The sequence below is a fragment of the Coloeus monedula genome (assembly GCF_965178545.1).
Source record: "Coloeus monedula genome assembly, chromosome: 4".
Taxonomy (NCBI): Eukaryota; Metazoa; Chordata; class Aves; order Passeriformes; family Corvidae; genus Coloeus; species Coloeus monedula.
Genome location: NC_138784.1, coordinates 22,997,807 through 23,024,685, shown reverse-complemented (window position 1 = coordinate 23,024,685; position 26,879 = coordinate 22,997,807). Strand labels below are relative to the sequence as shown.

Sequence of the window (26,879 nt, the reverse complement as noted above, 5' to 3'; positions counted from 1 at the left end):
TATTCTCATTTCTTACCCTTCAGCCTGGAAAGCAGGTATATAATTATTCAGGATATCCTGTGCTCTCTGATTCTGGAAGGGCTGAAGCAGAGTGAGAAATTATCAAGATGTGTCTTTGGGTAAGAAAATGGAAGAGACTGTGTTTAAGGAAACATTTGGCCAAATGCTTCTTTTTTAGAGAGAAAATGCTTCAGGGGAAAAAAAATGGTTAAAGGTACCTGTGTTGTATTCAAGCTTATTGTTTAGTGGTTTGAGCATCATGTTTGAAATATTTAATCTCCCCAGAGATTGAATGCAGATAGTAATGTAAGGAGGTTTGCTAGGATTTTTGTTTTCAGTGTATTTCCATCCAGCTAATGGTTCTTACAGCCCTCCTAGACTCCCCCAGCATATACCATCCTCTCTTCCCTTCCATCTCAGATCCCACTGCCAGTCCACGAGGCTCCCACTGTGTCATCATATGAATGCCTTGGGTCAGAACCTGGGGAATAAATGGGAACTGTGGGTGCAGTTAGCCTGTTCTAGGCCACAGGTGTATGGCAGTGTTCCAGGAGGCTGGCTGTGTGTAATCAGGGAGTGGTAATGGTTGCTGCTTAACTAGGATGGTATTAACAGAAATGTGCATAGTGCCAAATTGCTTAATGACGACTAACCAAGTGTTAAATAGATGTGGAATTTTAAGTTCTGATCTTTCAGTACTTTAATTGCTAAATGAATATTAAGGAAGTGTGTTTTTTCTTAGTTGTCAGGAGGCTGTGATCAAGAGTGGGAAGGATCCATAGGTCGACCTGAAGGCTAGCAGTGTTCCTGAGGTGTCTACCCAGATAATGGCACTGGAATTTTATATTTCTAGCTGCAGTTTTGTCTGTAAGCCAGCAGAGCTTTGGAATAGGTTAGAAGCTAGAAGAAGAAATAAACACAGTATTAAGGTGCTATTCAGCCTTGGAACGGGGATGCTGGAGTAATGAGACTTTCAATTTCTAGATTCACTTTCTGTTTTTAATGTGGAGATAAGAGTCTTCAAATGACGTGATTTTTTTTTTCCTTCTGATTTCCCTGCAGTGTCTTGCCAACTGATCTTTTTTATTTCTCCAATCAATTTACTGTTGTGCACAATAAAGTCTCTAATGTAGTGGCCATAGCTTTACCTGTGTAGTCTTTATCATGTACCTCACTGATGCCCATGGCAGTCTGTACAAGAGTCTCTTGGCCTGCACAAATTCTGCTGTAGCTGGTGGTGCAATAGACCATACCAGACAGCCAGAACTGAATGTGAGTTTGTGGGCTGACATAAAAAAGAATATGGTCTTTGGATGTAGTGTTGCATATTGATGGTTAAGAGTCTTGTTGCTTTTTTAACTTGTTGCTCTTTTTTATGCTTTCATATATCACATAGTATTTATCTAATTCTGTTACATTTGTAAAGCAGCCTGCTTTTTTGCTAGACCTGTTTTGTGGTTTTTCTACCTCCGGTCATCCAGATGGTTGCATGGTTTCTTGATGTTCTTTAACACATCATTTTAGCACACATTAGCATGTGCTGTCCTTCTTGATTAAAAAAATCAGCTTTTTTGGATAGTTGTCAGCTCCATTCAGCTTTGTGCAGTTCACTCCAGGCTCCCCTGACATCAGTGTACATGCAGCATCCTGACACGTTTCAAATCTGATCAGATCTGAACCACCAGCTAAGCCCTTGACGCTTACCAGCTTCTACACACACAACAGATCCTGAAGCACGGCAGCAAAGAGCCTCTACACTGACAGCTGCAGCTGTCTGGGTTTGAAATCATCTCCCACACAACTGGCTAGAGATATCAGCAAATGCCCCCTGGCTGTGATGTGACACTGTGTGTGTTGATGGGAAGTTCCTGCAGTACCAAGGAGCCTGTCCTGTAAGAGTTTCTGAGGTTATCATCATTAGCCATGTCTGTGTTCATGGTCCCCAGGTCTCTGGGTGCTCAGCAGCACTGGGATGCTTGTGAAGATGAGGATGCTCATGAGTATCCAAAAGGAAACCTCAAATGAAGTGTAGGAGCAGTATGGAGAGCTCACAAAAGGTTTTTCTTAACAAGTATTTTTTGTCCCAGTTGCTGGCTTCTTAGCTTTCTTTGATTCACTCTTAAATAAGTAGAAGTTCCCAGCAGACAGTTTCCATTCTATGCCTTCCTGTGAAACTGCATGCAGGTACCCTGTAAAACTGATAAATAGCCCTTTAGGCTCCTTCAGCCCTCTGCTTCTGTTACACGTGCCTATTTCCCTGAGGGAGGATTCAATCACTGAAATTTTTTTCGAGCATTAATGCCTTTTGCTGCAGTTAAATACAATGGATGAAGTACGTCAAGTTCTTTTCAAAGAAAGGAGATTCTGATGATCCATTTTTCAGTGGAGAAAATCTTTTATCTTAAGTTTATGCCCTTACCTACCCAAAGCTCTTTTCATTTATGTGGTGGTCTGTATTTTCACCACATGATGCAGCAACATGTTACTGCACAGTTGTGCTACACTTCTGAACATCTGGACAAATGTAAAACCAGCAAAGAATGTAACATTACCTGGGACAAATGTCTACACCAAGTATTTTTGTCCAAATAATTTCCCAAATTTATTCAGTATGTAGATGCATTGTAATCTTTATTTAAGGTGCTCCTATAACCAGACAAAGCAATTAGCCAATATCTGAAATCATCTTTTTTCCCTACAGTTGTTTTTCTTTAACTGCATGTATGGTTTTCTGACATCCTAGTAGGCTTAGCAATGAAATACCAGGAATGGATAAAGCTTTCCTTATCAGGAGATATTTCATGGGTGTTGGGTATGTAGAATAGAGGGCCATAGCTTTTCTGGCAGTATAAATACTCAGTGGAGCAACTGTGTTGTTTGTTGAAGTTAGTCCAGGAAGGATTCAGGCTGCATCCTGCTCTTTCCTCAGCCAGTCTGCTCACTGGGCAACAAATACTGTGGTTTCAGAGAACTCCCTGTTCCTGTGGAGCTGTGTTCCTTGCTGACACCAAGGGAACTGCGTTCATCCTCTCTGGGCTGCTCCTGTTGTGCATGCTGTGCTTCAGCTGTGTGTTCCCTCCCAGAGCTGTGATGTTCAGAGCAAAGTTGACCATGGGCCGGCTCGGCAGCTGGTGCTGCAGCTCTGTGCTGTGTGTGAGTGACACGGTGTCTTCATGCAATTCACTTAATGGATTCAGAGAACTTGCAGAACTTGGAGCTTGGAAACAGTCCCAAGGGAGACTCTTGTTTTTAACCTCTTTAAAAGTCACAGGAATAAAACTGAATAAGTATTTGGTGATTTTTTTCTTATGTCTAAAATACAGCCTCTATAAAATGAAATCATTCCTGCAAGCCACTACTGACTCCCTCTTGTTTTTTCCTTAGGGCCCCATTCCCGTTCCCACTGGCAGCAGTGCAAAGTTGCATCAATGCAAATGAGGATCAGCCCTTTATGCCAGCATTGCAGTTTAAGTCTAGGCCACTGTGAGAGTCATCTCCCATTAGCAGAGGATAAATATCTGCTAGAAATTGGAACTCAAAGGGTGAGGAGTTGTACTGCATTGCTGTGTTGTGTTAATGCAACAGAGATCAGTCTTGTTTGAATGAAGCAAAGGCAAAAAGGAAGTCAGATTAAATTCAGTCCTTTTTGAACTATTTAAACCGGTATAGGATTTAATTTTGAGCTGCTTCTTCTCAATACCTAACCAGGAAAGAGACTGCTTGGCCTGAAGCAGTGAATCAATTTCATTAGCAGAAACAGTCATGTGGAAATCTGAGATTAATGTTTAATACCTACATCACTGTGTCCCTTGTCCTTCCATCTTCTTCAGCAGAGTCCATAAACTATCAGCTCCACAATTAGAGTTGTGGAAGCACTTATGAGTGCTGCTTCTCAACCTAGCGTAGCACCCTCACTCAAAAGTGCAGGTGATACCATGGAAGAGTTTCCAAGCACATCACCTCCAGAGTGTACAGTTACTTGTGGAAGACACAGCAAAGCCTTCCCTATAAAAAGACAGAAGGAAGTCTGGCTAGTTTGTGGTTTGTTCTTCTGCTGTTTTCGAGAGGGCAGCACACTGAACGCACATAAAAAGAGCAGATAAAACAAATCTGTATTCTAACAGCAGGATGTCTTTTCTCTTTTTTCCCTCTGAGGTGATTCACTGGAACTCACCGAAGAAGCTGCGAGTGAAAAACAAGCATGTGGAGTTTTTCCGCAACCTCTACCTGACATTCCTGGAATATGATGGGAATTTGCTGAGACGGGAACTCTTTGGCTGCCCCAGTGAGGCAGATGTTAACAGTGAAAATGTAAGTGGGATGTCTAAGGCTTGGTGGTTCATACAAGGCACGGGATGTCTGAAGACTTGGAGTTGGTTGTGTGGGTAGTGCGGGGCAGTAGAACTCAGGAGAACTGAAGGCAATGCTCAGATTCCCAGAGTGACACTGTGCAAATCATTTAATCTCTCTGTGCCTCAGTTCCTCACCTGTAAAACCGTTGTTTTAATCCCGTCTTTACCCTGGGTTTTGCTGCTTCTTTTTTTTGTCTACTTTGCCCTTTTAAAATCCCCAACAGACATAACATCACAAGCTGAAAATGAGGATTTGGGCTTTTATTCCTTTAGGCAATTTTGCAAATCTCACCCTTAAACCTTGCCCTGGTTTCAGCTGGGATAGAGTTCATTTTTTTCCTTAGTAGCCAGTACAGGGCTGTGTTTTGGATTCAGTATGACAGACCTATAACTTCCCAGGAGGTCTCGTTTCTTGCTGTGTATTTGTTCAGTATACAGTGATGTCAGTTTTGTCTAGGAGATACTAATGCACAAATAATGAAGAAGAAATTAAAGTATCAAGACTGCTGAATTTAGGTCTGTGACTGCAAACTACAAAATGAGCAAATGCTTCAAGGTATACATAGGCTGTGAGACTGCAGGTTTTTTTCTGTATTTCCCTTAACCAACCAAAGCAGTATTTATGTGTATCTGCATAAAATTTGCAATCAGAACCTTTCAGACTAAGCAAATCCTTTGAAAATGATTGAAATCAAGGATGTTTACCCACAGATGCATGTGTACGTGTATGCCTGTGCACTAGTACATATAATTCCAAGGTGAAAAACTGTTAACTGAAATGTTTATACACAGATGGATATGAACTCCTTGTGTATAATGCAGTCTCTGGAGATTTGTAGACCAAGTACCAATTTTGGCTACATAATGTGGAAAGGAAGTAAAAAGGAATCTGTAACACATTATTCAGGAAAAAGAATATTTCTAAAATATGCAACGTTGTCTATATAAAAATCAATTAAGCAAAGCCAGTATCATGTACACACTAGCAATTAAGAGGTAATTGACAATCAATATCATCATTGAGGCTGGTAGTGTTTCCATTTAGTCTGTGAATAAAATGACCACAGGAGATGCCATTCCCATTTTTTTAAATACAGCAGTCAGAGATTGGGTAGATATATTTTAACCCAAGGCAAAGCTTCCCAGACACTTATTTTACCATCTCATGGTCTTCTGAAAGGAATGCAGCTTAACTGGGAGAGACAAGGAGGTGGGGGAGAACAAGAGAGAGAAGGAGAGAGAGCGAAGGCAAGTGCACCACCAGAGCAAAAGCACATGGAGGAAGAAAATCCTCTGCAAAAGGCTTTTAGAAAATCAAGTGAACTAAATGTGATAAAAGACCACTAAGAGCCTCACCCTCGGAGACATCAAGATACAAGAGACAGAGTAGAGGGTACAATAGGAGGAGAAAAGGTGACTGAGAGACGTTAAAAGAAAGACAACAAAACACACCTTTATCACACTTGGAGAATGCAGGTTAAAGTTATACTGGCTTCACAATATGTTGTGTGGGTTCAAAGAGCATGAATGCAGTCACAGACTGCTTGCTGTATTTTCCAGAGCTCTGCAAATCCGTAATAAACAGATGTATTCAGACGACAAGTTGCTTGGGAGCAGTGCAGAGCAAATGCAAGTCCTTGCTGTAAATGGCAGTCCTTAAAGTTTAAAACAGCACATTTTACTGAACTTGTATCTGGTTGACAGACACTGGAAATGACTAACTGTTCAAGCCTGTTTCTTATTCAAGACAAGTAGAACGCAATATGGTATATGGTATGGCTTGTGTCTGAAAAAGAAATGTAACTCATTGCACCATTTATAAATTATATATATATATATATAAAAGATACTGGAAAAGAATGAGCTAGACATACAAAAATACATGATTCCTAATTTGCCAAGAGACACCAAAAAGGTAACAGTCTTCTATCGAAACAGTCAGATATAGGAAAAAATCCAATGTCAGAAAACTTAAGAGTAGTCACTTAGGAGAAGACATTGTTTTGTATTAGTTGCCCTTGATATAAACTCCCCCCTAAACTTGACTATGTCCTTTTATTGTAGAATATAGCGAGCAAGTTTCAGCTTTGAAGTTATGAGACCCTAAGAATAGGATTATCATGAAAACTGCTGTTTCTCTTGCTCTGTCTGCTGTAGCATATACACTGTCACAGGTGTCCTGTTAAATACAGCACATTCCCATGATCTATTGCAGGATTATCTTCAGAAGCAGAGCATCTTCTAAGGTGAGGAGAAAACCACTGTCATTCCTCCCAGTACAAGAATTAGAGGGCATGAAATGGAAATAGCAGGTTAAAAACAAAGGCATTTCACCATGATGAAGCTTTGAGCAGGAGGTAATGTTTCTAAAACTATACATAGCCTCAAAAATTACTCTTCTTGGAAAGAAAATCAATCAGGAGCTTTTAAGCTTTGGTGCTGAAAGTCCTTGAACCACGAGTTGAGGTCTAGGTGAGAGTTTTGAGAAATCCTTGCTGTACACTCGCCCTGCTTTTACACTCCCCTAGGCAGCCAGCTCACAGCTGGAGACAGGATGCTGGCCCAGGTGAACCTTCAGTCTCACAAGATGCATTCATAGGTTTCCATTAGGATTCATAAGCATATATGTTACATAAAAGGCAATAACTTCTCTTAAGTCAAGTATGTACGAGGTAGGAATTGCTGTTTGAATTTTCTTTGCTTTTCCTATTATTTTCCCTCCTTTCCCTGAATTGAGACTGGCATCCCCAAAACACAGAGGGGCTTTCTTATGTTAGGCAGTGTACATGTGTAAAAGGTGCTCCTTCAGCTGCCTGTGCTTCTCTGCACTGTGGACCAGTGGGCAAAATGTTAGAACAGCTCTGCTGTTTATAATTGGAGAGAATTACTTGAGCACTAAATGCACTGAGCCCTGCTGTGGAAGAAGCAGTGGCTTGGTGTGAGTCTCCCTCACAGTCTGGCTGCATCAGAAGATACCCTTAAGGTATTGTAGCAATATACCAGCCACTGCTTTTCTACAGCTTAATATTTGTAGTGATGTTTTATTTACAATACAACCTGTAATTAAGGCATCTCATTTGTAATGCAAATATCTGTAAAACAGGAAAAGGAAGTGTGGCAGTGGGTACCATTGGGCTGATTCTGTTTCTCTAAGGCCCCTTTACACTTCTCATCAGTACAGAGATGGCCTTAAAATGAGTGTAAATTATGTATCTTCCCTTTCTAAGGACTCTTAACAATGCCAGAGAGATGCAAAGGGGCATTAGTTTAAAAGGTAATTGAACCTCACTTTAATCTCTCTCACCCTTCCTCTGTGTATCCATGTGAATGCATGTATGCTTAAATATATATTATGTCTATATGCATGTGGAATTATCAGTACTTCTCTTTTTCTAATGTTTGCTGAGAAAGTATAATACCACAGAGTGAATTTTAAGAGGTCTGAAGGCCATCTTCAGATAATGTACTGCACAGTCCTGATCTAATCAGAGGCTGATCTTCAGCTTCACCTAACAGGACTGTTACTAGGTTCCAAAGCATTACAAATAGGGATGGATAGGAAGGTAGTGCTCAGAAACTGAAATACTGGGGGCAAAAAAAAACAGAGGGGGATAATTTTTCGGTTCATATAAAAAATGCATATATGTATGTCCGTGTGTACATAAATGCTTCATCGTTTCCTTAAAATATTCAAGCTAAAAGACCCTCTGTGTGGCAGGGACGGGCTGGGAGCAGGAGCCTGCCATAGAGCAGTACCCTAAGTCCCCCTCATTCCATATGTGCTGAAGTGAGGTCACGCAAAGCAGACTCTTCTCTGCAAGTCAGTGTTACAATCATCCCTTTGTCTTCTGTGTGCATTCTGGGTGGGAAATTCAGAATATGAACCAAATCCTCCTGTAAACACAGTCATTGACTTGAGTGGCTCTTAGAGCATGTCCTTAGTCACTCCATCCTACTTATTCCACCCTACTTCCCCTTTCCCACTCCTTCTTTCTTATTTTGATGCAATGCAGAAGATTTTTGGGACATCCAGGAAGGCAAAGCTTATAATAGTCTCAAATTTTTACATTTTCTATTGGCTTTTAATGCTTATATCCAGCATTTTGTTCTAATGGACCTACTGTAAAGCCTAAAATATTTCAACAGGATCTTCCAGTCAATCTCTATAGTTACTCTATGAGAAAATTATTGTAAGCCTGATTTTAGACAGAGGCACTTGCTCAACCTTTTATCATTCTCATAAAACTTCTTTCTTGCAGACAGCTTCTCACCAGGTACTTCTGCCAAAGCATTAAATCTGAAGGTTGAATGGAGTGTCCCCTGTTAGTGAAGCCTGTTTCCTGATCCAAAGCCTGGAGCAAGATGGGTGGGAAGTGTATCACTGATTCCACTCAGTTTAAGAAAAGGACAGTAGATTCCCATTAGAGAAGACTTTCAGGAAACACATGAGAAAAAAAAGTCTGCAGGTTTTTCTTTTAAGATTTTCAAACCAGCAATACAGAGAAACAGTGTCAAAAAAATCCAGTTGTCCCTTAACACACTTGCTTAGATGTGTGCTTACATACTAAGTAAGCTTTTACTTAGTTACTTTTTTCACGTAAAACCAAAGATTCTTAACAGTAGCAGAAGGCTGTGCATGCCAACTTAGAGTATCCACCAGAAAAAAGGGAGATTCTAGCAAGGTGCCACACAGTATAAACAACCACACTACTAACAAATTTAGCAATTTTTGAGTGACTAAAAATAGCATGCAAATGAAGCTTCCAAGTCAGTATCACAGCCCTGAACTTGCAGTCAGACTGATGCTTTGAGTACCCTTTGCTCCTGCTGGATTTCAAGAGTACAGCCTCATTTGTAGAACTGCGATTTAAAGTTACTATTTTGTGATGTCATAGTCTTTCTCTAGTAACAACAGATGGTATATGGCAGTTTTGAGGTGAAGTTCTGACTTCCCCAGCTGCATTGTTTCTATTATTGTCACTGTTATTGTTATTAAGTGCTGAGCTGGCAGACCATCCTGTTACTTGCCTGAAAGTTGCCATTATACTGATTCCAATTGTTTATAATATTATTAAGTGGAGGAGCACATGGGCTGGGATTTTTTTAGTCATGTTGTTATGCCCTTTTTTCCCTTTCTCACATTTTTTTAAAGTGAAACATGGGAGAAATCTTGGAGGTTTGCGCACACCAAAAGTTCTGATGGCCTCCTCAAGAAATACTCCATATCTCAGAGAAGGGGCTGACTTTTGGGCCAGGAACATGTCTTTTGCCAACCTGGTGGAAACTTAGACAAATGATAATGCTGAAAAACCATGGCTTGCACATTGCCAGTAGTGTTTGCTTTGATTTTGAGGAGGCTCAGGTGTCTGGAGACTCTTAGGAGTGTGCATGGATACATCTGACCAGATTACATATATATATACCAGTAATACAGCAGGGTTGGGCATGCTGCAGGCAGGGGACCTGGACAAAGACTGGTGTTTCCTGTGACTGTTTCCTCTGAATCCTCCATGCCAGGTTCTGACTGGACAGTAGAGCTGAGAGCAGGAACCTGTATTTGGTCTCTGTTCTGAGGGACATCCATTGGCCTCAGTGATGTCCAGTCAGTAGAGAGGAGAATCAGGTTCACATACAAAAGAGATGAAATCCAGGTCAAAGGCAGAAAGGAAAGAGAGTGTTTGTACCAGGAAGAGGAAAGAACTGATGGGTGCCTGTAGGTACAGGGAGCTGGCAGAACGCATGAATAGGGAGCATGGGACGAGACACAGGGCTGGGACTGACTTAGACCCATAGAACTTGCCTTTTGTCAAGGACCAATCTGAGGAAAGAAAAGCAAGGTGACCTACCTGTCAAGATGCTGTGCTGCAAGGGGGTCTGGGAACAGCTCAGCCAAAAAGGTCTATCAAAGGTCTGGGGAAAGGAGATGCAGAGGACTGCCAAATCTGACATCTGCAGCTAAGATCAAGGGGAGTTGTACTTCGTATATACAGAACTGTCTGAGATATTACACATGCCTAAAAATTGGATTCCCACTTGCGTTGAATATCTGCAGTCAGGATAAGCCATCACTCCCGTTTAGCAGGAGTATTAGTGGTTCTCACATGCTGCAGCACAATTCCTCTTGCCAGGTGGGTTTGCTCAGGCACTATCCTCTTTGTCCTTAGCACAGCTTTGTTTCACAGAAGGCTTAATTTGACCCATAGCAAATGTACAAAATTTTATGGTGCGGGAGGAATAAAAGTTTAATTGACGTGAGATTAGTCTGGCTTTTATTACTGATCATTGGAGAGGCCAGAAGGACTTTATGTAGGTCATCCAAAACAAGACTGAGTGAATGCTTTTTCCTCTCTACATCATCATTTGCTTTGTTTATGCCATGCTAAAGGCAAATGTTAATTCACACACTTGAAAGTGCTAAATGTTGCAATCCAAATTGCCTGCTGGTGGGAACTGGGACAGCTACACAGGAGAAAATGAAACTGCTGCGGTTTATAACCAGATTTTAGTTACGTCCTGGGCTGGTGTCAGTTTTCATTTCAGTGGCTAAGCTGAGTTGATTTTGTGCTGTGAAACTTAACTGCACACACCTGGGAAAAGGAAAGATGATCTGAAAGTTTTAAGTTTTCATCTAAGCTGCTCAGTTCTTGTTGTGTTAGTGTGATAGTGAGTGATTTAAGTCTCATGTTGCCTCACCTCAACTTAAACACTTGATGAGAGAGCCTACATTAGGGGTTTTATCCCCTTCCCCAAGATCTAAATGGACTCTAGGCAAATAACATTGTTTATTGGGGGGCTTTGATCTTTTTTTAATATCTAATCCTTTAGAAGATACCTGATCTTGGATTTTTAATCGATCTCATCTGATATGAAGTCCTGGATTTTGGTGGGAAGTCAATTGTTTCAGTGACACAACAGTTTAAAAAACTAAGCCAATCACAGATTTGCTTACATTAGGAACAGCCTTAGAAAGGAAGATTCGTGAGCAGAGTAACCAGTTTGCCAGTGAGAGGTACATGTTGTGTTGCCTTGTATCATATGGATCTGCCATCTGTCATACAGATACCAAACACCTTATCTCACAGAAATGTGTTAGACAAGTAGACCTGGAAGATCAAGGCTAAGTTGTTTCTCTGGCCAGCCTAGCTTCAAAGACTACGTTTTCTGAGATGGAGCCTGATCCCCTGCCACAGCTGGTTGCCCAGAGAAATAATTTAGCCCTTATTTCTTAAGGTATTTGACTCTTTGTTTTGGCATTATGCATGGCATGGTTGCCATTTTTATTTTTGAACCAAGTAGCGCCATGATGCTAATGAAGGCATGCGTTTGTTTCCCACAACAGTATTTCCTGCGAGAACCTCTACCCCACACAGTCTGAAAAGAATACATTCTTCAACTGTGAGAGTGTTTCCTAGAGGTGACATTTCCCACGAGCTCAGTGGCAAGTAGCCTTAGCATTGAAACTCCTGTAGAAACACAGAATCTTTGCTAAGCAGGTACTTGCTTATGAGAATACATTCTGTCTCTCTACAGCTGAGAAATCTTTGCTGTATTAGACATATCATTATCAATATAATGGAGGCATCCATAATGGGGATGCCATCTTTTTATCAAATTCAGCTGATACTAAGGTCCTTATTTTGATTGTGTGCTGTATTTAAGCATCTGTTTGCATAGATCTGTCAGCATTCCCATTACAAACACATCTTTTCAAGAAGACATAATGTGGGAGCAAACTTTAAACCAAGCTAAGAGTTCTTTGTCTTTAAATAATGGATCCACATAATATGTAGAAAAGATTATACTAGAGAAATTTAATATGATCGTGTAACAAAAAAATAATACAAGTTATTTATATAACTCAGAGATAAGGGTATATGTGTGTCCTCTTAGACAATTTCCTGTCATTTGAATGTTTAGCATCTTTAACATTCTTCATTTCAAACCTGTGTATAAAATGTCCTGTGACTGCCACCATAGCAGCAAGTTCAGGAAACGTCTGACAGGACAAAAACACAGAATGGTCAAGTTTGGAAGAGACCATCAGGATCATCTAGTTCAGCTGTCAGCCCAGCACCACCATAATCACCCCTAAACCATAAGCCCAGCTGATACATCCAGACATCCTTTGAACACTTCAGAGACGGTGGATCCACTGGCAACTCTCTCCAATGCCTGACCACTCTTTCAGTGAAAAAACTTTTTGTAATATCTGATCTGAACCTCCCCTGGCACAACTTAAGGCCATTTCCTCTCATTCTTTCACTTGAGACATGGCAGAGGAGACCAACCATCACCTCACTAAAACCTTCTTTCAGGTAGTTGTGGAGAGCAGTAAGGTCCCCCAGAGCTTCCTTTTCTCCAGACTAACTCCAGTTCCCTCAGCCACTCCTCATAAAACATGTTTTCTAGACCCATCACCAGCTTTATTGCCCTTCTTTGGACAGGAGGAAGGACCGAAAAAAAGCCCTGACCCTACAAAATGCAGTGGAAAAAGCAAGGTTTCCTTTTCCCTGTAGCAGAAGGGATCTTCTGCTGTTGTGCTGCTCTCCTTCACCTCCATCACCAACTTTGTGATTTGGTGAGTTTCACCATCAAAAAGGTGGGACTCCTGAGAAGCTGTGTCTCCTCCTCTTCTCCCACACAGGGCTCAGTAGTGCACAAAGCCATACTTTAGCTCCAAGTGTTATTCTTGAACTCATAATTAAGTATTTATAGCCTCTTAGCTTTCAACCCAAATGCAATCTGATAATTATTCAGTGACTGCCTGATTAATAACTGCTGTGCCATTAAAGTCTTCTAGCATGGTCATTTGTACATTCAGAAGGATAGTAAGGTACCCCTAAAATGTGCATTGCTGTTGTTTTAACCATTTAAATTTCCATCATCTCTTTAATAATTCTGTTAAGGGCACACTAATGTCCCTTTTCAAAAAAGAAACAGAAAGATACGAGACATTTCTAGTCGTTGATGTAAATATTGAGTTTAATTCAAGTATTATTTGAATGTGATTTAGAAAATAGAGTGCAGGCTCAGCTGAATGATGATTTGTAAAGCAGAAAGAATGAAACTCCAAGGATACGTAAAAGAACTCCTGATTTCTATTCCACCTAAAAGAGATCTTGATATCAATAGAAGTTTTGCCTGAGTAAAGATTTGTCAAGATTCAGACTCTCATCTTTCTAAAAGCAGTCTCTCTTGAGGGGTGTTTTAAGATCTGTGAAGAACAATAGCAGAAAAGAATGACAGCCTGATCCAAAACTCATTGAAATCAGAGTAGGTACTTCCATTATTCAGAAAAAGATTATAGAGTGATGTACAGGAAAATATCAGGAATTATTCCATTCCATTATTTCACAAGAAAACATTCAGCTGTAAGCCCTCTGGATGGCAACCATTATGCTTATAGTTCCAAGAACAACAGCTCTTCTTAACACAGTATCAGAATAAAAAATATCTACATTTTCCATATTTTTTTCTTCAAGATCATGAAACTACTACTTTAATCATTCTGAGCAGGACAAAAAGATGTCTACAATAGTCTTGTTAATGGAATAGTTTTGAGGTACACTGTGATTTTTGTCAAAATTTGTAAAATTCCTATAAAATGAGTATTTTTCTCATTTGCTGATGAATATTTTATTAATTGGCTATTCTTATAGGATACTTTTAAGAAATTAAATATAAAAATGATACCTTTATTAGTAACCTACATTTTAGAGCAACAGACAATGAACTCAATTTCACATGTTAAAACCATAAGAAAATTTCATCTTTATAACATTTTACTGCAGGTATGACTGATTTTTCCTTTTAATTAATGCATTTTCAATAGCCTAGCTAGATGTTTGGCTTTAAAATCATAGAATCATATAATCATAGAATAGTTTGAGTTGGAAGGGACCTTTTAGAGATCATGTAGTCCAACCCCCAAAATAATTAGTTTAGGAATGGAATTGGTCAGCTGCATAGACATTTGGTCAGTTTTTCACTGCTACCTTTGTCCAGAGCTAAGCCTTTATTCTCTTAAAGCTACACGTCTAAGAGACTTGGGATTGGATTGCTTCGAGATGCCCATTTTCACTTTGAAGGGGCTTGGTTTTCAAGGGAGCCAAGAAATTACCTACCATCCTCCAGGTTTCTCAGACTGGGTATCCGGAAGCATAAATCCAATTAAAAATGTAAGCTTAATTCTGGCACCTCTGCAGTAAAAAGAACATCATTCTCAAGAGAAGGAGTAATGATCAGTTTAAGACATTACTTTTCCAGCTGTCTGTCCATGCTGGTAGCAGCAGTTACTGTTCTCCAGCAGAGGCAGCAAAATGGGAATCTCTCAGTGCTGAGTCTGCTGCTGAGTGTTGTCTAGTGGAGTATGTCTGTGACTAGTGTGAAACACTGCTTCTAGTAAGGATGAAATTATGCATCACATTGGAGCACTGACTGAAGCTTGATGATTATTCATCTTGTGATAGTTCACTGTTTCATGGCTAGTCTGGATGTTGAAAGTACATAATACAGGTAATATATAGAATATATAGACCATAATACAGTGTCCTCTCTGTGTTATGAATTTACTTGTAAGTCCTTCCTTCTAGTCTCCTGTGCAGTAACAAGAGGTTCAGGAAAACCCTGCTACTCTGTATGTTCCACTTCCATTCCTCGTTGCATCATTCTGCAAGTTCCCAGCCTCCTGGTTCTCTCTGATTTGCTAAAATAATTCACAAGGAAATGGTGTTTATGTTCCCTCCTTCCTTGCAGCTCCAGAAGCAGCTGTCTGAGCTGGACGAGGATGACCTATGCTATGAATTCCGTCGGGAACGCTTCACCGTCCATCGCACTCATTTGTATTTTCTCCATTACGAGTACGAGCCTGCTTCAGACAACACCGATGTAACACTGGTGGCACAGCTGTCCATGGACAGGTAGGGAGCACCTCCTGTTCATCTGGAAGCACGAGACAGTGTTTTGTTACAGGGAAATCTAACTGTGGAATGCTTTGGAGATAGAAAAAATGCAATTTCATAGAAACTTGGATGTTGTATGTACAGTGCACACACTCTACATGAGTAGAGACTGCTGGAGCTGCAGGAGTTTTTGCTTGTTGGGATTGTCAGGCATTATTAGTTCATGGAGTTTTGCAGCAACTTAGAAAGAACAGGAGATGTTCGTAATAGAATTAGGCGAGCAGTTGTAGCTGACCTAAGTTTTTGCATGTGTTTTTCTGCACTAGAGGATGTTAGTTTTGCTTTCATTGGCATTTTCTTTGCAGAAAATTTCAATTAGCGATTTTTCCTACAGTAAGAATCAGAACTAAATATTCTAGTTTCAAATTAGGAAGTTGAAAATTATACTTTTTTTTTTACTGTGCTAGTGTGAAATGAGAAATCTCCATCTGAGCAGAGTCATTGCATCTTTATCCAAATGTTGATTCTCAGAAGAACATTTCAGCTTTTAGTTCTGACGTGGAGTGGAATTTAACTGGTATTTCATTTGTGGAAAAAAATCCATTTCGTGACAAGTTCCACCTGTACCTTTCTGATTCCCACCATTGAAATTAGTTGTCGTTTTTCAGAAGCTTGAAAGTGCAGTCTGGATCAGCCAGCTTTGTGAAATTTTGTAAGTGTCAGTTTGGTTTTTTTCCTCCAGCTTCTCAGTTCAAACCTAGTCCAAACTTCGTAGTTATTGCTATCAGAGCAGGTTACAAAACAAAACAGAACTCCTTGAGTATTATCCAGAAACTGACCATTTCCTTCAGCATAGCACATGCAGAATATAACATGGCATGTGAATTACACCACTGCTACACTAGTAGAAGGTCAGCAGTTTTCCAGGAGGATTACAGGAATTGAGATCAACAAAACATTTACAGCCTGTTTTCAAAACAAACAGAAATGAATGAGGGGTGTTCTGTTCCACTGGTGCCTCAGCACTGCACATTGTGTTATGATTTGCTGTGTACATTATTGTCTGTTCTATTGATTTTTAATTGAGGAAACATTTCTTAAGTGTTCACAAACCTTTGAGTAAAAAACTAAAGAAATAAATTAAGCCAGACCCTGAGTGAGTGCCACAGTAAATTAGTGAAGCCGGTGTGTGCACATGGTATATTTTTCCCCCCAGAATTTAATTAAAAAGAATGAGCTGGGGCTCAGTGCTGATTCACTGGCACTGATGCAAAGTCTGAGCATCTGTTTCCCTTTCTGGATCCTCACTGGGGCACATGTTTTTATTGATAGACAGAACCACACATTTTTATTCAGGAAGAACAGCCGTCCTGGTACTGTGCAGCAAAAATCTTCCCTACTTCACTGGTGTGTTGCTATAAATTATTGATTTGAGTTGGAAATACTTTCTTTCAGCTAAAATCAATAAATAATATCATACCAAAGAACTGCTTATCTGCTTTGTTTTCTTTCACATCTTTCAGTTACTACCTTATTTTTCTCTATCTTCTTTAAACCGGTTTTATTAAACTCCTCCTGCACAACTGTAGACATTTAAGAATAGTGTCTCAGATGTAAGATGACATGTGCATAAACAATGTCCTGTACACTACATTCCTGAATTATTCTTTGAAATGATAATCAGAGATGAGGAAAAGCAAAAAAAACCAACTCCCAGCGCCTCCCATAGCCCTGTTGGAGGTGAGATTGACACGACTGTCATGACAGGCTTAGGTTTGCCTGTCCTGTAGGCTTGAGGAATGGAAGAGAGGGATGCAGTTTGGGGGCTAACATTATTGTCTTTAGATGGAAGCTTTGAGACAGACTTCATTCAGTGTTGTTCATTATTGGGTGATTGTCATCTATTGCACTGACATGACATTTCCTTGAATAATGGCTTGGTTGCTTCACTGTGATTTTCCTGCAGGTGTTGTGGCTAGGCAGCCTTTTAAGGCTCAATATTTACCTGGGGTTCAGAAATCAGAGTAGCAGTTAAAAAAATGTGAGGTCAGAATGGGGAAAAGGAAAGACGTGATTAGCAATACACTGCTTGAAATCTGAGCGAGAACGAGTCTGAAATCTGTTGAGTATTCTTAAGAAGAAAAATAAAAATAAAGAATCTCACAGAACAATTGAGTTCCAGCAAAATTCACTTAGCTGAGCAGACCTTTAAAAAATTTACCAACTAAATTATTATCTCATTGTTATGCAGTACAGCAGTATGTTTATTTTCTCTGGAGTCCTTAAGAGAACGCATTCCTCAAGACAGCTAAAAGAACCCAAAATAGGTTGGTCATGTTGTGCTGAGAAACTCATAATTCTGAGTTTTGTGGTCAAAGGGGACTTAACAACCTACAGAGAGGCGATTATGGAGGATCAGCTAGCAGTCCCTGTATCAAATTTATGGAAGTAGGGCCTGTCAATAAGAACAACGCAGTAAAATGGAGCATTCTGAAGCGTACTGAGGTGTCCAGCTGGGAACTTGTACCACCAAAACCCAGTTTCCACTTCACTATCATGAAAAGCTTTGCATTATCAGGTGTGCTGTTTCAATAAGTTATGTATGCCATTTGTCCACTGCGTGGAGTCCTTAAAAGGAATTTTGCTGCATATTTTACTAGGTAAGTTTTCTGTTTTTAAAAGGATGCCCTAAATTTGAGTGCTGACAGATTGGAGTCTCCTGATTAACAGATTTCCACTATGTTGGAAAAAGGCAAAAAATGTATTTTTTCCTATTTATTATTTGTGTAATCAAAGTTGTAGACCCTTTATGTGTCTTTTAGATATTTTTATATTGATTTGTGTTTCAAATTCAGCTGTATGTTTCGGGCTGATAATAGCCTTTGTTTCAAAAACAGATGAAAAGAAAATGATGTACCAAGTGTAGACTAGAAAGGTAGTATCTCATATCTAAGAAAAAATGATTATATCATCTTGGTATCATTCACAATCATTTAGAAACGCAGGAAAAAGCTATTAGTGTTAAGTCAGACTGTGTGTTTACTGGTATATTATTCTTTTATTTTGCAAATCTTAGGGAGATAGTAGGAGGGGGAAATTATTTTCTCAGATTATGATAATGCAGGAAACTTTTCTTGTGTTTTGTATAAATATTAATAGGAAAAATCCAGTAATGTGGATTTGGAACAGAGTGAAGATAATAATTTTGCATCATCTACTCTTCCAGTTTTTAATAGAGTATCTGGCTAGGCTGCATAGGTAATTTCCTTTCATATTAAATCAAGAGGCTTTATAAACATCCTTGCTGTATTTTGGGGTGACACATCTCAATCTCTAGGCAATAAATTACCCAAAGTGCTTAAACGATTTTGACCAGGTTGGGTTTGATTTATGTTTGCATATGAAATCTTTCATTGTCAATTTCATCAATAGCATTGTAACTGCTGGAATTTTTTAAAAATACACATCAATACAACCTGTTAAAAAATGATTTAATGAAATTTGAGATAGTGCTAAAACATATACAGTTTGGTGCTTTTAATGATGGTTTTGTCTGAAATGTTCTTTTGCTATTCCACAGCAATGCCACATCTGTCCTTCCTCCTCTCCTTACTCCCTACAAACAGTAAATCCCATTTCTATCGATGTGTCATCCTTTTGTCCCTTTCCCTGACAGTGAGCCTTCTTCTAGTTAATGCACATGTTCACCTAAGTCAGTATCCCCTTGACCTCTCTCTTTTAACAGCCTTTAAGATCTGACTAGCTGCCTTGCAAAACTTTGGGGAAGGTTTTCCTAAACAGGAGGTAAAACGGTCTGTGGGTGTGTACACTTCTGTCCTCCACAAGCTGATTGAAGAGCACTGTAGTGTGTTACTCTGTGGGAATAGCTTGACCTGGAATGTAAATTGGGCACTAGACACTGCTGAAGTTTATGAGTCCCCTATCCTGTAAGTAGATCCACATGGACAGATCCCCGCAACTGCTCAAAGCTCCCATCAGATAAGTCCTGTTATCCATGTGGGTTTTCCTGCAGCATCAAAGCTTTAGAAAGAAAATGATGGTGCTTTAGGTATCTGAGTTGTGGATGTGTATATCTGATCTAGGGCCATCTTAGGCTACAGTGGTTTTAGTGAAATAGGAATATCCAGGGTGCAGTCCATCTGTCCAGGAGGAGACCTCAAATTATCATCTTAAATAATGAATTATGCTGTAGAAATATTTACTGCTTTCCACTGCATATAAAGTGTCCCCAATCTGTCTCACTTAGAGAAAGATACCTGCATTTGATCAGGTGAACCCAGGCACAGAGCCCCAGACAGGGAAATAGCTTTTTCTTACTCTCACCCTTCCTCTTTCAGGCTCCAGATGCTTGAAGCCATCTGCAAGCACTGGGAAGGTCCCATCAGCCTGGCACTGTACCTTTCCGATGCAGAAGCCCAGCAATTCCTGCGCTACGCTCAGGGCTCAGAAGTCCTGATGAGCCGCCACAATGTTGGCTACCACATCGTGTACAAGGAGGGGCAGTTCTACCCTGTGAACCTGCTCAGGAATGTGGCCATGAAGCACATCAGCACACCATACATGTTTCTGTCTGACATCGACTTCCTGCCCATGTATGGACTCTACGAGTACCTCAGGTAATGGACTGTGAGGGAATTCCCACTGTCACCTGTGATTTGAGCCTCTCCACACCCCACCCTTCTCACATACTCCCAAAACAAAGCAGTTTGAGCAGATCTGGAAACGGCAGCTTATAAATATTTGAGGTGTTACAATGCCCAGCAAGGCACAAGAGCTTTTGGAGTAGAAGAAGGGACTGTAACTGGAAAGTAAAGCAAAATGGTTATGAAAGAAAAAACCCAGGTCTGAATGTGAGCCTCGTTAGCCATTAGAATAATCCCCTCAGAACAGCAGGAGAGCCAATTTGAAAGTTGAACTGGGTTAAGTATTATTAAATGTCCAAGAGCATCGTTCATTAGCAGAGATGTGAACCAGGCAGTTTCTCTAAACACTTCTGGTTCTTAATGTCCGTGATGGAAAAAACATGCAGAGCATTACTGAACTTGTTGTCTGTGTGACACATTCTTAAACCAGTTCCTTATCTTGAAAAGAGGGTGATGAGTCTAACCAGCTCAAAAATATGACTGCAGTGCCAGCGCCTGTCAAGGCAAAATAATTGTTCTAAGGAAACTGGGAGGAGTAACATCAGTGTGTATTGTATCATACTGCATGTGAGCAGGTTGGGCTGAGCAAACTACAGACTTCTGATCCATTAATTGGGCTTTTTTTTAATAAAGACCTTTTTCCCCTGCAGAGGCTGGTCATCTGAGGCCAAAGCATAGAGCAAGGAGGACACCCTGTGGCCAGACAGGAGGATGTCAGTTCCTTTATCCTGACCAGTTTTGCTTTTCATCTCTGTTCTAATTTGGTAAAAGTTGATCAAAGTGTTCCAGTGAGGGCCTGCCTGTAGCTGTTCCCTGTCAGTTCATAAACCTGGGGCTTTGGAATGTAAAGGAAAATATGCCTTCTGGTATCATAAACTTATGGAGGAGTTTCTTTGTTTCAGGCTTAACTCAGTAAGACGTGTACAGGGCCAAATTTAGTATGAAGAGGGGTGCAGTACCTCTCCTATGAGGAAGGGATGAGAGAGTTGAAGGTGTTCAGCCTGGAGAAGTGAAGGCTCCAGGGAGACCTTGTTATGGCTTTCCAGTACATAAAGGCGGCTTATAAAAAAGATGGGGGCGAACTTTTTTGGCAGGACCTGTTGAGATAGGACAAGGGGGAGTGGTTTTAAACTAAAAGAGGGTAGATTTAGATGATGCACAAGGAGTAATTTTTTTGCCATGAGGGTGGCAAAGTACTGGTATAGGTTGCCCAGACAGGTGGTGGGTACCCCATCCCTGCAAACATTCAAGGTCAGGCTGGATGGGGCTCTGAGCAACCTGATCTAGTTGACGATGTCCCTGCTCACTGCAGGGAGGATGGACTAGGTGACCTTTTGAGGTGCCTTCCAACCCAAAGCATTCTATGGCTTTCAAGATGCTGAATTTCAAAGTTGTATCATTGAAGTATTAGCATGCTGTGTCAGCTTGTTTCCCTCTTACTTTGTTGAAGGCTTTTCAGCTTGTGCTATGAGCACTCCAGAATTATTCTGTCCATTGCACACGTTAGCTGTCTCTAGATACATGGAGGAAGAGTTGTTCTTCATTCCTCTCTTCTTCTGTGTCAGTGTTGCATACTGGTACATTTCTTCAGATCGGTGCTGGACACAGTAAGGATGGCAGCTGTTGATACAGGCATTTAGTGCTAAAAAAGGAACTTGTTCTTCCATGCTGCTTCACAGTGCACAGATGGGAGCCAGCAATGAAAGGGAGAGAAGACAGAATGAAGTACCACCATTTACTTGAGATACTACAACCACAGAAATAATTCTCATAGGGCGATATTGTATTACAGAACTAAATGCACCATGCTGCCACCATTGGTGATGCTTCAGGAGAAAAAAGAGATTCTCTCTGAGAGCTGTTGCATCTGAGACTTTGTGTCACCCTGCCAGCCTTCTTTAAGGCCCATACCACCTTAGCTCTGACTGTGAGTCTCTCTTGCCTGGGAATATTGAAGTTGCTAATCTGCTACTACCAGCTCTTTAAAAAATGATTGGATTTTTTTTTTTTTTTACATGTGGACTAGAGGCTTTTGTTGCTTTTTCAGTAATGATTTTTCTAAGCAAAGTAGCAGGGAGGTGAGATTATTTAAAATATGGATACCCTGTGTCTTTCTGCATTGACTGTTCCCACTGCCTCTGCAAACAGCTGATTAGTGCTATCTGTCTGAATGGCAGCAATTGTTTGTTAGAGAGACATAAAACATTTTCATCCTCATTTCCTCAGATAGAACAACCATAAACAAACAGAGATAGTGTGGTATTTCAGGCATCACTTTGTACAGGATAAGCCAGGCAAGTCCCTCTCAATGAAAGTTTGCTGATTTACATATACTACATATTGTGTCTCTGCAGATAATGTATTCTCAGAAAGAAAGGAATTTTGAAAAATATTTTCAACATATTTTGGAGGTGTCATACGTGGAAGGTTACAACAGTTTTGAAGGAGAAGCTGATGGAGCTAGTGGTTACCCCTTTATTTATCTGTTGCTTTGCACTTAGATTTGCATTAATTGAGCTTTTTCACAGCTGCTAAGTAAAACCATTTCAGGGTTTTTATCTGCATTAAACATCCTTTTAGTCCTGCCTTAGTCTTCTGTGAAGTACAAAAGGAAAGAAATGTATCATGCTAAGATTTCCTGTTTACTGTAGTTACTAAGGTTGTCTTGTCATTGCCCCAAAGGTAAAGGCTCCTTCTAGTTGCTGCAAGTAAGGTGTTTGGGTCATCCTACAGTGACTTCTAACATAAAAGAGCCAGACAGGCTGCTCATCTACAGGTGTCACAGCTAGCATTGAAGTTCTTTCCTGACACATTTGTGTGAAATGTGCCCTTGGCTTCCAGTGACACATTGAGCATGAAGTGGCACCCGGCATCCCGTCTCCATCCACAGGTTTTATACCTGTCCCCTACAACATTGTGCAGTAGTTCTGCTTATTTTTCAGCATCTCAGCAAGGGAGATAGTTCAGATTATGCCTATTGGGGTTTTTTTGTTGGTTGCCTTTATAGTCTATGAATTCATTGCTTTTGCAGAGAAGAGCATTCTAATGAATTTGACAGTGGGCTGACAACTCTCCAGTTCTTACCACAAGCTCAGTGATTGCCATATTTGTTACCTCCAGCCAACCACTTACCGAGTCCTGATGGTGGAAGCAAATTTGAGTTAATGGACTCTTCTTTTTTTTCTTTTACTTACTGAATGCAGTGCTTTAGGATTAGGTTGCTAACTTTTCTGTGTCAGAGCTTCTCTATCCTCCAGAAGTGGGAATGATATTAGTATCTACTTCCATGAGGATGAGAATTCTGTGTTAATTTTTGAAAAGAACTATGCAGATGAGAAGATTGATATCAACATGCTGGAGTTCATTCAACCCGTGAGGAGACTCCTGTGATTTAAGATTCATTTCTTCACTGCTTTGTGAAAAATACGGTTGATTAGATTTAAAATTTAACCCAACCTTCAGTGTGTCAGAATGACACACATCGGATCTGAACACAAAGGTACCTGGGAAATGGTTTCCTGGACAACACTAGCACAAAGAGAGCTCTTCATAGTCATAAATCCTTGTTTTGGGGCTTGGGGGAAAAGGACAGAAAAAGAAGATGGATACTGAATCCAGAAAACAGCCCTCATAAGGATAGTGCTACATGGTTTACCCAGTGCTAGCTTGCAAAATACAGAAACATATTCCCTACATTGTGTTCTGCATATCTGGCAGCACCAACAGTGAAAATATTTCTATTCCTGAAGTGTAACAGAACCAGTCAACCAGCAAATAGCACTTCCACTCAAAACAGGAGATTAAGTCACCCCATAGAAAACGAAAAGGTAGATTTGCTTCCTGTGGGAACAAGTTAGATTTTCAGCTGTTTGTCCAAGGAACAGACCACCAGCCAAGCTATCAGAAGAAAATGGAAGGCATTTTTTTCTCTACCAAGTCCTCCCTGCCATTATCACAGTTTAAATGGCCTCTCTTGTCCTTTGTCACTCAGGTTCAACATCTGGATGTCAGCACTGATTCCTTCTTCCCTTTGCATCAGTCATGTATGTCACCAAGTCCACATCAAGGGCAGGTGATTCTACTCAGAGATCAGTGCTGCTGGGCTTCTTGTCTGAGCGTGTCTCAATCCCCAGCTCTGCTTTGGAGAGCCCCTCCGCTTTGACCTTACCACCTGTGCTGGTTGGGGCTGAGCAGGAGTTCCTTTCCCCACAGCATCCCCCACAGTGCTGTGCTTTGCATTGGTAGCTGGAAGGGTGTTGGTAACACCCCAGTGTTCTGGCTGCTGCTGAGCAGTGCTGGAACAGCATCAGTGCTGTCTCTCCATCAGTGTGCCCCCCATGTGGGAGTGGGCAAGATCTTGGGAGGGGGCACAACTTAATACAGCTGAGCCAAACTGAGTAGAGGGAAAATCTATGCCATATGATGTCAGCTCAGATATAACAGCTAAAAAAAGGAGGAGGAAGGCAGGGCACTGGTTATTTAGAATGTTTGCCTTCTGGAGCAGCCACTACATGTGCTGAAGCCCAACTTTCCTGGAAGTGGCCAGACATCACTTGATGGGAAGGAGAAAATAAAATCTTTTATTCTTCTCTTTGTTGGTGCACACTCAACCTTTGAGTTTTGCTTTAATAAACTGCCCTATTGCAACATATGAGTTGTTTCCCATCTTATTTTCTCTCCCCTATCCAGCAGAGAAGGAGTGCTGAGAGTGGCTTGGTGGGCATTTGGTGTCCAGCCAAGGTCAACCCACCACACTAACATGCACCTCAGATGCTCACATGTCTCTTGAAAATATTTCTGCAGAGAATATCCTGCTATTTTATTTCACTTTGGAAGTATTCCCACCAGTACTTTGTGTTTGACTGTATGCACTTCAAGCATCTGGTTTCCAGGCCTCTGTTTCTCTTCACTTACCTCACTTTTCATGTTGACCTTTGACAGTGCAAGTGATTTCAAGCTCTTCTATTGGTTTGTTCCCTCTGCCTTTTGATTTCTTCATGAAGGTACTATCATTTATTCATTCCAATAGTTGCCAGGCATTGACAACTGTATGAAATTTGCAGGTGACGAGAACAGCAAGGGAGTGTGCAGAAGGGATTGTTCGTATCAACAGCATTTTTATGATTATATCCCATATCTTAGAGAAGTCACTTTCAACACTAGTTTCAACACAGGTTGCTCTGTCTGACAGTTTCTGCTGCTACTTGTGCTTGATAGCTGTGCCTGCTTCAGCTTTGGTCAGCTTCAGACTGTAAACTTTGGTGGGCAGGATTGTTTCCTACTCTTGGACAGTGCCAAGCACAGCAAGGCCCTGAATCTTGCCTGGGCCTTTTGAGCTCTCCATAAAACAAAGTTATAGTAACAGCCATAAATGGAAGCTGCTGTTTCCTTGCAGAGCCCAAAGGATGAGCATCACTACAAATGTTACCTGCTCCTTCCTAGAACTGAATCCCCAAAGCTGTACTGCTCAAGGCTGATAGATTGCACAGAGACCAGAAAGCCTTCGATTTTGGAAAAGAAACTATATTAGTATCCCCTGCTCTCAGAGAAGTGTGAAAGGGAAGGAACATTTAAAAGCATCATAGAGACTGGCACTGCTGGCACTGCTGAACAACTCTGGAAGGTCACAAATGCTGATTGTGAAGGAGTCATCTATTGACGTACAGGTATCTTGGCCTTTAGTGATGGTGAGGGAGAAGCTAGTGAAGAAAGTACAAAACCAATTATGATAAGATGCTGTTAGAATCCTTCAGTTGTGAAAAGTTAACTGGAATGTGTCAGGGGCTCTTCAAACAATGCAAACTTTGCAGTAAGGAGCTGAGAACAGATTGTTTTTTATAGAACAGGCCTATAGGGTGGTATGAATTCCCTAAAATTCAGATTTCATTAAGTAGTCATGCTTGTGTTCTTTTTCTCTGACAGCAGTATAAATGAATTCTAGGTATTCTGGGCCTAGAAAAATGGTTTGTTTGGTCCTTCTGTTATTAGGACAGTGATCCCAATTCCTTCAACTTAAAAGGCTGTAGAGAGTTTGCTGCTTGTCAACATTGTCCTTGATTGCTTGTTGCAGTAACATAAAAGTCAGGACAGTGAATCCTGTTAAGGGGAACTGACTTTGACAGGGAGAGAGAGACATATTTCTGGTATGAAATATGGAGATAATGAAAGGAAAATTGAGACAGAGTTATTTCTAATGACAGGCATAGTAAGATTCAGTTGGGGGATGGAAAAGTAACTTCTTTTTCTTTGAGTTTTAGTTTGTTAGGAAATAATAGGCTGAACACCTCTGGCAGGCAGGATGAGAGGTTGCTAAGCTGCTCCTCTGCTGCAACAGTCGTCCCAAGGCCCCTTCCTGGAAAAGAGCCTTGCTGTGTGAAATGCATTTGTGCACACACACACACGCACACACCGAAACAGTCTCTGCACGGGACAACTTGCAGCACAAGGAAGGAAAAAGAGAGGTGTCCCAGTCCATCCAGTGTACAGCTCTTCTCTGCTGCCAACACTCTCTGTCAGGGCAGCATTGATCAGTCAGACACACAAGCCCATTAGGAATTCTGTTCCTCTCCCTGCTCTTAGAGCAGCGGACCAAAAAGAGAAGAAAATTTGAAGCACCTGTAGGAAAAGATATGGGCCATAGTTATATTTACAGTATCTAACTGCCCATTTTCTGCACTTTATTTTGAAAAGCCCGGTGATTTGTTCAGTTGAAAATTTTCCTGCTTTTGTTTGTTGTTTCTCTTTGCCAGGAAGTCTGTCATCCAGCTAGACCTAGCTAACACCAAGAAAGCTCTGATTGTACCTGCCTTTGAGACTCTACGCTACCGCCTCTCCTTCCCCAAGTCAAAAGCAGAGCTGTTATCTATGTTGGACATGGGAACCCTCTTTACATTCAGGTAATGGAAAGTACTCTTGAACCTGTGGTCATTATCTCTGTTTTTTATGTTCTTCTCTCTCACTGT

At 40.7% G+C, this 26,879-nt stretch overlaps 1 protein-coding gene across 2 annotated transcripts in view; it reads left to right on the top strand.

Moving 5' to 3' along the window:
* Positions 1 to 26,879, top strand: part of LARGE1 (LARGE xylosyl- and glucuronyltransferase 1) — a 280,076-nt gene that overhangs the window by 239,554 nt on the left and 13,643 nt on the right. For both annotated transcript variants that reach the window (XM_082280522.1, XM_082280523.1), the window contains 4 exons: positions 4,156 to 4,311; positions 15,108 to 15,271; positions 19,612 to 19,890; positions 26,667 to 26,813. In XM_082280522.1, coding sequence (XP_082136648.1) covers positions 4,156 to 4,311; positions 15,108 to 15,271; positions 19,612 to 19,890; positions 26,667 to 26,813 — 746 coding nt within the window. The remainder of the gene's footprint in view (positions 1 to 4,155; positions 4,312 to 15,107; positions 15,272 to 19,611; positions 19,891 to 26,666; positions 26,814 to 26,879) is intronic.